General features: G+C 38.0%; 1 protein-coding gene across 1 annotated transcript in view; it reads right to left on the bottom strand.

Moving 5' to 3' along the window:
• OTOF (otoferlin) overlaps nucleotides 1–12043 on the bottom strand; it is a 263931-nt gene that overhangs the window by 56994 nt on the left and 194894 nt on the right. The window contains exons 24-26 of the mRNA XM_070734905.1: nucleotides 11057–11181; nucleotides 8571–8705; nucleotides 2749–2910 (exon numbers count right to left, since the gene is read on the bottom strand). Of these exons, the coding sequence (XP_070591006.1) occupies nucleotides 2749–2910; nucleotides 8571–8705; nucleotides 11057–11181 (422 nt within the window). The remainder of the gene's footprint in view (nucleotides 1–2748; nucleotides 2911–8570; nucleotides 8706–11056; nucleotides 11182–12043) is intronic.

Here is a 12043-nt window from a genome sequence, read left to right as displayed (position 1 = left end):
CTTTTTACAAATTGTTGCCAAGCCTTCAGCACCCTGGAGAGAGATCTCCAAGGATTTCATTGTCAAACTGCCAGAAAGTGCAGGAAATACAGTAGTACCTCTACTTAAGAACTTAATTTGTTCTGTGACCAGGCTCTTAAGTAGAAAAGTTTGTAAGTTGAAGCATTTTTCCCCATAGGAATCAATTTAAAAGCAAATAATGCGTGCAAACCCATTAGGAAAGAAATAAAAGCTCGGAATTTGGGTGGGAGGAGGAAGAAGAGGAGGAGGACAGTCACTGCCAAAGGAAGAAAGTGAGGTGAGGGGAATTAAAAAAAATCCATAACTTTAAAGCCTTAAAAAAAGAGGGACTCTGGGGGGGTGAGAGGAGCACGCACCTCCCATACACCGGGCGCGAGGCTGCCTCCCATACACTGCACCAGAGAGAGAAACCCAGATGGGCGAGAGGGGGAGCACCACCAAAAGGCTCCTCTGGCAGTCCAGAAAAGACCGAGATGGCCAGGATTAAAGGGGGAATGGTTGGAAATTGGCCAGGTCTTTATGCCGCTCTCAAATTTCCTGGGAAATTTTTCTGGGCTCGGGTTCTTAAGTAGAAAATGGTTCTTAAGAAGAGGCAAAAAAAATCTTGAACACCCGGTTCTTATCTAGAAAAGTTCTTAAGTAGAGGTACCACTGTACTGTCATTTGGACAGTAACTGAACTGTACTCCAAACAGGCCCATTTTACCCACGGGCAAAAATGTTCCTAATCCACATTTGCCATCTTCATGGAGCCCCACAAAGAATATTTTCTGATTGGGGGTCCAATTCACTTCCAAATTTTGAAGAGTGTTCCTAAGCCTGCTAGGAACCGCCCAGGGCTTAAGCTCCTCCCACCACTGTCAGATGAATGGGTGGGGTGGGGTGGAATGAACCAATGGCATTCTACAGCAGTACAGTACTTAAGATGTTTTATTAATTACCAACAGGCCGATTGGACAGATCTTTTGCCTTTTGTTGAAACAGTATACAACAATTCAATGCACTCCAGCACAGCTTTCACCTTAGCTGCTCCGAATTGATTCCCCTCAACTGCTCCATTTTATGTATGGTTTGTTGGGGTTGTATAATTGTTTTTAATTAAGGGTTTTAAAACTGTTTTTTGCTTTTAACATTGGATTTGTGTATTGTATTACTGTTGGGAGCCACTCCGAGTCCTCGGAGAGGGGCGGCATACAAATGTAATAAATTATTATTATTATTATTATTATTATTATTATTATTATTATTATTGTTATTTCACCCTGTTTTGCGTAGCAACAGGCCAAGATTTCACCATTATGTCTGAATTATGCACAGACGAACCCACTGTCCCTTCCCTTAAGGAGTGGATGAGAAACCTACAAACTGCATGGCCAGTAGTAAGACTAGCCCTGAAAGAAGCCATAGTCACATTCAAAGCTCAAGCTGACAAGATAAGAATGGAACCAAAGCCATTCTCCATAGGGGATTGGGTCTACTCATCTACCAATTCTTACAGTCACTACAACCCTCAAAGAAATTGGGATCAAAATTCATATGACTTTTCCCCAATACCAGGGTTATTAACCCAGTGATTTTTTTTAAAAAAATATACTTATTGGTTTTAAATGTAAAAGAGAGACAAAAAAAGCAAAGGAAAATATCATCCAATACAATTACAATATCAAATACATCATAAAAAGAAGAAGAAAGCCCAGGAAAGAAGAGAATAGAAAAGAAGAAAAGAAAAGAAAAGAAGTGGTGAAAAGAAAAGGGAAAGGGAAGAGACAAAGAAAGAAAGAAAGAAAGAAAGAAAGAAAAGGAAAAAGAGAAAAAGAAAATAAAGAAGCAATGTCAACTAGACCAGTGTTTCCCAACCTTGGCAACTTGAAGATATTTGGACTTCAGTTCCCAGAATTCCCCAGCCAGCGGATGCTGGCTGGGGAATTCTGGGAATTGAAGTCCAAATATCTTCAAGTTGCCAAGGTTGGGAAACACTGAACTAGACTGTTGACTATCTTATGCTACACAGCTTTTAAATTAGTTAATTATTAGTATATTTGATAATGTAACGTTCTATACTTTTGTTTTGTTTAGTAACTTTTTTTCGAAACCTACAAATCCTTAGTTTTTTTTACTCAAACCCAGTTGTACATCTTCACCCCATGTCCAGTCAACGAAGCAGTGGAAGTGATGTGCCGGTGTCTGGAGGCTGTTGGTGCCTGGATGGGTGTCAACAGACTCAAGCTCAACCCTGATAAGATGGAGTGGCTGTGGGTTTTGTCTCCCAAGGACAATTCTATCTGTCCGTCCATTACCCTGCGGGGGGGAATTACTGACCCCCTCAGAGAGGGTCCGCAACTTGGGCGTCCTCCTCGATCCACAGCTTACATTAGAGAACCATCTTTGGGGGTTGTATCAGTACGAAAGCCTAACCCTAACCCTGAGAACATTGCTTATCACAGTCTCAGGACAGCTGTTGTAATAATATCTCCACACCTGCAGATTGGCTGAATCCACATTGGACTGAAGGGGGGGGGGGCTTCTAATTCCCTTTATCCTAACTGTATTGCCTGAGGGAACTTCAAAGTCTGCTTTCTTTCTGTCTTGCTATTGCTTCTATTCAATAAAAGGTTCCTTTTTGAAATGCCAAAGTTTCAAGAGATTTTACTTTCTTGAACGAGGAGGAGAGGCGGGACCTTACACTATCCATTTGTACTTTCTAAAACACCACACTTTATTCCATTACCTGAAGGAGTTCAAAGGCAGCCAGAAGGTCTCCAGCAGTTGAGTTACCCCGATAGATCTGGTAATATTCCAACTGAGGCGGGAAACGTGGAGGACAATATTCTTCATCTGACATCTTTACCACAGGTTTGGCAAAGGTTCGGCCCATGAAGTCAGCCTTTCCCTGAAAATATACAGAAATCACCATCCTCATTCAGGATCTCCAAAAGGCCACAGCTGTTTGCCTACCAGTTGAAAATGTTGTTCAAAACATCAAGACTATTTACATCTTGCTCTCCAGTCCACCCTCAAGGGGAAAAAAAAGTGGATAAAAAGTTCAGAATTAAGGTATTTATTTATTGTATTTATTGTACAGTGATACCTCTACTTACCCTGCTGTTCTGTTCGGGTCGTATGTGACCCGAAGCCAAGTTTGAGTCCCTGTAAAAATTTTTCCCTGCATATCTGAAACTTGAAATTTCATGACTATTCATCATTTCAGGGGTTCTCTCTATGAGAATTTTTTTTGGGGGGTGGGGGTTTTAGTTTTTGCTGGGCAAAAAAAGTTACAAATCTTATGTTCCCGGGTCACCCTGACCCGGACCGAAAACTCTTCATTTGCAGTGCTTATGTTTGGTCTTTTTGAAAGCTTTTTTCACTTGGAAAGTAGTCTGAACATTTCTGCACACAATGATATGAAAATTGAAATGAAAAAAGTAAATCTTATTGGTTTATTTTGCGGATATAATGCACGCCCCCCCCGTTTTTGTGAAAATTTTTTCAATTTATGGATAGTTTTGCTTGCAAAATGCATTCTATTTTACTAAAGTTGGTGTGGGATTGGTAGCTTGAACATTTCTGAATATAAGAAAAATATAAAGGAACTGAAAAAAATGATTCTTATTGGTTTTTTAACATCAGAAATAACGCCTCCCCCCCCCTTGGCTGCTTGCAACCATTTTCACTTTTTATTTTTTTATGCTCCAAATCCGAAATATTCTTTAAAATCTTAGGCATTCATTTACTCAATTTAACAATGCTGATCATCAAAAAATATTTTTGGGGTGGTGGCTAATTGTTTTCTGGGCAAAAAAAAATCATAACTTTGAATCTGTTTCTGTTCGTATGTGACCGGACCAAAAATATTTTTTTTAGGTACTTGAATTTGATCTTTTTGAAAACTTTTTCAACTGGAAAACTAGTTTGAACATTTATGAACATAATGATATGAAAATTGAACTGGAAAAATTGAGACTTATATTTTTATTTTGATCAAAAAGCCCCTCCCCCCATCCTTTTTTAATTTCGTGTCAATTTCTATTTTTTAAGGCTACAAATCCCTAAGGAATTTTCCCCCAAAAGGTTTGATATACTAAATTGAACATTTCTGAATATAAGAAAAATATAAATGAACTGAAAAAAATGGTTCTTATTGGTTTATTTTTGCCACAAAAGGGCCACCCCCCCCTCGGCCTTGCTGTGTGCCATTATTGTCACTGTTTATACATATTTGTCTAGAAATATTTGGAATATCCTTTTGAAAATCAACCACATTGTAGCCAGAGAACTAATTTTATGAAACAAATCCATTTTACTAAAAAAAAGTATGTAAGTTTGAAATTAACAGCATAATTTTTATATAAATTGAAATAATTGAGGCATACTTTATGTGCAAAATAAACCAATATGCATCCATTTTTCCAGTTCAATTTTCATATCATTATGTTCAGAAATGTTCAAGCTACCAATCCCACACCAACTTTAGTAAAATAGAATGTATTTTGCTAGCAAAACTATCCATAAAGTGAAGACTATTTAAAAAAAACGGGGGGGGCGTGCATTTCATCAACAAAATAAACCAATATGCATCAATTTTTCCAGTTCAATTTTCATATCATTATGTTCAGAAATATTCAAGCTACCAATCCCATACCAACTTTAGTAAAATAGAATGCATTTTGCAAGCAAAACTATCCATAAATTGAAAAAAAATTCACAAAAACAGGGGGGGCGTGCATTATATCCGCAAAATAAACCAATAAGATTTACTTTTTTCATTTCAATTTTCATATCATTGTGTGCAGAAATGTTCAGACTACTTTCCAAGTGAAAAAAGCTTTCAAAAAGACCAAACATAAGCACTGCAAATGAAGAGTTTTCGGTCCGGGTCAGGGTGACCCGGGAACATAAGATTTGTTACTTTTCTTAAACAGAACAGCAGGGTTGAACACCTCTGCTTAAGAACTTTTCTTAAGAACTGGGTGTTCAAGATTTTTTTGCCTCTTCTTAAGAACCATTTTCTACTTAAGAACCCGAGCCCGGAAAAATTTTCCAGGAAATTTGAGAGTAGCACGAAGGCCCAGCCAGTTACCTGCCATTTTCTTTAAAAAATATACTTTATTAAAATAGGAGGGGTGTGAGACAAGAAATCTTTTTACATAGTAACATATATATTGTTGTATATTCATTTCAACCATTTATCTATAGATATTTATATTATATTCGGTATTCGTATTTACATAATCTTATATCTATGAAATATAGTAGTTTAAGAATAAAATAGTGCTTTGATATATGTATTAGTAGGTAGGTAATATAGTAAAGATTTTAGATGAGGTGGGGTAGTACCTGCAAGATAGCAGGAGTATACATTATGACAACTTAGTTTTGGTTAGGTTTATTAGTTTTGTGGTTAAGAGATTTTTGTGAGTTATATTGTTAACATATTGTCAATAGTTATCGGTTGGACACCCAGAGATTGTGTTTTAGTCAGAGTTTTAGTCAGAGTTTCTGTTGTGTATACTTTCCTCTTGGTTTTAAGATAAGTAGCTTTAATTGGTTTCTATTTTGTTGTTTTTAAGATTAGATAGCCATCTGTACCACTTCTCCCAAGCCTTTCCATTGTTATTTTTGATAATTCAGCGCATTCCATGATTTTACTAATAATGCCATTTTCTTAAAAGCCGTAAAGTTTTGGGTTTTTTTTAATTCCCCTCACCTCACCTTCTTCCTTCGGCAGTGACTGTCCTCCTCCTCTTCTTCCTCCTCCTCCTCCCACCCAAATTCTGAGCTTTTATTTTTTTTTCCTAATGGGTTTGCATGCATTATTTGCTTTTACATTGATTCCTATGGGGAAAAATGGCTTCTCCTTAAGAATGTTTCTACTTAAGAATCTGGTCATGGAATGAATTAAGGTCTTAAGTACAGGTACTAATGTATTTATATGCCACTCACTCAAAAATGGACTCAGAGCTAGTTTGTAGCCAGACAAGCCACTCTTTTAATCTCTGTCTCAAAAATAAATGCTTACTATTTACCTGGAAGAAATGCATATGGGGACAGTAGTGCAGGAATGAGGCTTTTTTCATTGATGAAACTTTTTATTTTTAGCCATAGAGCAAGATCCTGGACCTGGAGTGGTGCATGGCCTAGAAGTAGAACTCTCACCTCACAATCAGGAGGTTGTGAGTTCGATCCTACATAGAGGCAGATATTTCTCTCTCTGGGAACAGTGAGAATATATCTGCTGAACAAATCTCCCCATTGGTGACAGGAAGGCCATCTGGCCAGTAAACACTCTTCTAGCTCCATTCATTTGCCTAGATTCCATCCCGCCAAAGGATTATGGAGCCGTTAAAAGAAGCAAGACCCTGGACCTGAGCCTGCTACTATCTATCTAGCAATATTGTCAGGCCAAAACTTCTAATTTCACATTTTATTTTATTTTTTTTTTATTTATTTATTTATTTATTTATTTATTTATTTATTTATTTATTTATTTATTTATTTATTTATTTATTTATTTATTTATTTATTTATTTATTTATTTATTTATTTATTTATTTATTTATTTATTTATTTATTTATTTATTTATTTATTTATTTATTTATTTATTTATTTGTCCAATACACAAATACATAGGAAGAAAAATAGACATGTGGTAATATATATAAGGGTAAAAGTGAACTTAGAGGAGAGGATATATGAAAGGAAGAGAATATATATGATATGTGAGAGAAAGGAAAGACAATTGGACAGGGGACGAAAGGCACACCAGTGCACTTATGGCCTCTTAGGAACCTGGAGAGGTCATTCGTGGAGAGTCTAAGGGAGAAATGTTGGGGGTTAGGGGTTGACACAATTGAGTCCGGTAATGAGTTCCACGCTTCAATAACTCGATTGTTGAAATCATATTTTTTACAGTCAAGTTTGGAGCGGTTCGTATTAAGTTTGAATCTGTTGCGTGCTCTTGTGTTATTGTGGTTGAAGCTGAAGTAGTCATTGACCGATAGGACGTTGCAGCATATGATCTTGTGGGCAATACTCAAATCGTGTTTTAGGTGCCGTAGTTCTAGGCTTTCTAGGCCCAGGATTGTTAGTTTATTTTCGTAGGATATTCTGTTTCGAGTGGAGGAGTGAAGGGTGCTTCTGGTGAAATATCTTTGGACATTTTCAAGGGTGTTGATGTCTGAGATGTTGTATGGGTTCCAGACAGATGAGCAGTAGTCTAGGATGGGTCTATCTATCTATCTATCTATCTATCTATCTATCTATCTATCTATCTATCTATCTATCAAATTGGTAATATATAATAATTATGTAATTATGAATGATAATCCTGAGGGGTACCAAGAGACATTCTTACTGGGGGCTTCTGTCGCATACCTCCCAGAGACCAATAAGATCACACAGAGTAGGCCTTCTCCGGGTCCCATCGATTAAGCAATGCAGGTTGATGGGACTGTGGGGGAGGGCCTTCTCTGTCGCTGCCCCAGCTCTATGGAACCAACTCCCCCCAATGTCCAGAATGCTCCCACCCTACTGGCCTTCCGAAAGGCTGTGAAGACCTGGCTTTTCCGGCATGCCTGAGGGCTGTGAACGCTAACATCAGGATTGTGAATGTTTGGTATGGATGTTTGTGTGGCTCGATATTTTATAAGATTTTATAATGGGTTTTATTGTTTTTTAACATTTAACAAGCAACTTAAAAACGAGTCTTCAGAGAGGGGCAGCATACAAATCTAATAAAATAAATAAAATAAATAAATAATAGCTTTTTAAATGCATATAAGAAATTTGAGTAATTATTGTTTTTTCTAGATGTTAAATGTAAAGGAGGTAGCATTGGATGGATTATGAATACCGAATTAAAAAAAAAAATTCATGTATGTATTCTTAGATTGATGGTATATTATTTTGCATATGTGATTGGAGTGAAAAAATAAAAAATTCTTTGCCACAAAACATTTAATATTTGACTTTTTTCTTATTGTACTGTATTTTATATTGTTGTAAGCTGCCCTGAGTCTTATAGGGATTGGGCGGCATAAAAGTCAAATAAATTCAAATTCAGTTCAATTCCGAATTTATACAAATTATACAATGTCGTTTGGCGGGCCCCAGGGGAAGAGCCTTCTCTGTGGCGGCCCCGGCCCTCTGGAATCAACTCCCCCCAGAGATTAGAACGGCCCCCACCCTTCTTGTCTTTCGCAAATTACTCAAGACCCACCTTTGTCGCCAGGAATGGGGGAGTTAGGATATTCCTTCCCCTAGGCCATTACAACTTATTTATAGTATGTTTGTGTGTATGTCTGGTGTTTATAATAAGGGTTTTTAGTTGTTTTATTAAATTGGATTGTTACATGTTGTTTTTTATCATTGTTGTTAGCTGCCCCGAGTCTATGGAGAGGGGCGGCATACAAATCCAATAAATAAATGAATGAATGAATGAATGAACAAACAAACAAACAAATAAATAAATACATGCAAAACAAAAATAAGTCCTGCCTCATTTTATGGACCATGGAGGCCCAATGGCTTCACTGCCTTTAGTCTTCTCTTACCACTGTATCCTGGTCATAGATTTCAATGACAATAATGGGAGGGTCATCTCGCATCTCGTGTGCTTCCCCATATAGCTCAAGATTGTCAAACACCAGCAGTTGGTCCCAGGTAGGACAAAGTGTTTCATTCAAGACCTGTGGGTGGAAGGAGCAAAAGATTAAAGATTTCCAATATCTCATTTTCATCTCAACAAATATTTTGGTTTCCATTCCATGGAGTGTTATGTTGCTGTTGTTAATATAAAACAGAAACCTTTCACTTTGTTTTGAATTTGAAATTTAAATACCAAGCTCAGCATTCTGATCCCCTTTTCAATCAGACTTTTTTTTAATTTTCAGTTCACATACAAGTTGTTTTCTGTGGCCATATCTTAATTATGGAATTCTTTCTCTAGAGAAATACAAAAGGCTTTCATAATGAGCATATCATAATACACTGAAAACATATTTACTCAAGGACACCGTGTGTAATTAGCTTTAATTATACAGGGAAACATCTGTAAAGAACAAAGACATCAAATGATCCAAAGAGAACTAAAAATGCTTGTTATGCATGGCATATTTACTGACTAGAGAACAAGCAGACAAAGAACAGTAGAATAGAATGGAGCATGGAATTGGGGAAAAAATCTTGAAACATTTTGTTGCTGTAAATACCATATTTTGGGAGTATAAGACACATCTCCCCCTCTTAAAAGAGGCTGAAAATTTGAGTGCATGGGGGGGGCACATGCATGCATAGTAGCACACCTACACACACCCTTTTGGCACACAAACCAAAAAAGGTTCACCATCACTGGAATATAGTGTTGCATGGTTGTACCCTTGTATGTAAAACACAGGAAACATTTTGAAGGTACCATCTCAAATTTTTAACCTTGCAGACAATCCTGGAAAATTACTTAAAGCAGAATTTATACACCCTGCACCTTCCAGATGTGGTATATAACCTCCATTACTCTAGGTCAGGGGTCTCCAACCTCGGCAACTTTAAGACTTGTGGACTTCAACTCCCAAAGATCCTCAGCCAGTAAAGCTCTGGGGTTCATGTAGTATACCTTGGGTGGGTCTAAGGTCACATGGTTGGGCATGCCCAGATATGACCCAAAGCCACATATGGGTGCTCAGTTCACATTATTCTGTTAGGATAAGTTAGCATGAGTTTTGAATCCTAGGCTTTGCATACACGGAGCTCTGGATAAGCCTGAAAGCCTGGGAAAGTTCTAGCCTGGGGAAATTCTGTAGCAAAATGTAACAGGAGTGCTTTTGCCTACTGCCAAAACTTCCCTAGATTTCGCCCTTACATTTTGCAACAGTATGAATGTTGTACTGTTCATTGTGTATGAATTACCACATCATGTAAACTGCGCATGTACAGAGCACACGTTGCACAGAGATAAGATTCCTATTAAAAAGTTGGCTGGGGAGAAGACTTGGAATTGCTTGATGGATTGATGCATTGATGCATTCGCTCTCGGAATAAAGTTGACTTCTTTCACTCCTATGATGGTCTCTGCTTATCTTTGAACCCTTCCCCATTCTATAGGAGTTGAAGTCCACAGATCTTAAAGTTGCCAAGATTGGAGACCCCTGCTCTAGGTAGCACAGCTATCCCGTGTCTCAAATGGAATTTATAGGAATTGTAACCTGATAGATTGTTTAGGGAAAAATATATCCACAAAATAACTTTAAGACAGCGTATGGTGTGAGTGGTAATAGTAATGGACTGTTCAGGCACAGAAACCAGTACAAAATATATATTATATACAGTAACAAGTTAGAATAAGCTCTTTACACTTCTAATCACAAATATAATATCAATATCCAATACAAACCAGTTAATATCCACACACAGCTCTAGATATAAAGTAACTGTCAGGAAAAAACTCACTCCAAACAGGAACTCCGTTCGGTCCTTCTTATGGCCAAACTATGATCTATCTTTTAAGGGTATATCATATAAATTCATTGTTTATATGTACAGTGTTCCCTCGATTTTCGCGGGTTCGAACTTCGCAAAATGGCTATACCACGGTTTTTCAAAAATATTTATTAAAAAAATACTTTGCGGTTTTTTTCCCTATACCACGGTTTCCCCCCCCAATGACGTCATACGTCATCGCCAAACTTTCATCCGCCTTTAATAAATATTTTTTTCATAAACTTTAATAAATAAACATGGTGAGTAATAATCTAAATGGTTGCTAAGGGAATGAGAAATTGCAGTTTAGGGGTTTAAAGGGTTAAGGGAAGGCTTGTGATACTGTTCATAGCTGAAAATAGTGTATTTACTTCCGCATCTCTACTTTGCGGAAATTCAACTTTCGTGGGCGGTCTTGAAATGCATCCCCCGTGAAAATTGAGGGAACACTGTATTGTATCCCTATACAGATACGTACTGACATAACTCAACATACCCAGAGGACAAAGTGTGGAAAAGGCTGACCCACAATAACACTTCTTGAGTCATGCAGCTGCCCTCTTACCTCGGTGCATTGACTTTGAGTGATAAAGAAAACCCTGGCAAAGGGATCAGAAAGGCCACTGCTGTCTGCAGCGAACAAACTCCTGGCCTGGTACATATGGGCTCGGAGCTGGAAGACTTGTTTCTCTGTGATGGAAAGGACAAAGATTATTCGTTGCATTCAGGAAGACAGATGCAAAATCAGATTTGGCTGGGTGGGAGGAGAAAAAATGAAATCATTTTTCAATAGGGCCTGGATCCTGTTTTGAAAATTAATACAGAGAAAATTACGCACCTTAGTAACACTGATTATACTGTATATTCTCAGATATAGCCTCATTACAGTATTAAGCAGAGTGCAAATTGTGGAAGAAATGCAACCGAATATTGGAATACAGGGCTGTGAAGTGCCCAAAAACATCGTCCCACATTAACTTAATCTAGCCCGTCATTCAAGTAACATTGAAACAGCTAATGCCAAAGTGAGATCTATCCAGGGATGGATGAGTCTGGAACTGCTAGGGGGAGACATCATTTTATCTCAGCAAAACAGAGGTGGGTCCCTGCCAGTTTGCAGGGTTCTATAGAAACGGTAGCAAACTGCTGGTTTACATCACAATGCTGGTTCTGTCAGTGCGGGGTCCATGGATTGGCCTTCTCCAGGCTCTGTCAACTAAACAATGTCATCTGGCGGACCCAGGGGAAGAGCCTTCTCTGTGGCGGCCCCGACTCTCTTGAACCAACTCCCCCCAGATATCAGAGTTGCCCCCACCCTCCTTGCCTTTCGCAAACTCTGTAAAACTCACCTCTGCCGTCAGGCCTGGGGGAATTGAAATTTTCCCCTCCCCCCTAGTCTTATAGAATTTATACATGGTATGCTTGTATGTATGATTGGTTCTTTAAATTGGAGTTTTTAAGATTATTTTTAATATTAGATTTGTTTACATTGTCTTTTTTATTGTTGTTAGCTGCCCCGAGTCTTCGGAGAGGGGCGGCATACAAATCTAAT

The sequence above is a fragment of the Erythrolamprus reginae genome, chromosome 1, assembly GCF_031021105.1.
Source record: "Erythrolamprus reginae isolate rEryReg1 chromosome 1, rEryReg1.hap1, whole genome shotgun sequence".
Classification (NCBI taxonomy): Eukaryota; Metazoa; Chordata; class Lepidosauria; order Squamata; family Dipsadidae; genus Erythrolamprus; species Erythrolamprus reginae.
Note: the sequence above shows the minus strand (reverse complement) of the source record. Positions and strands in the feature narration are given on the sequence as shown.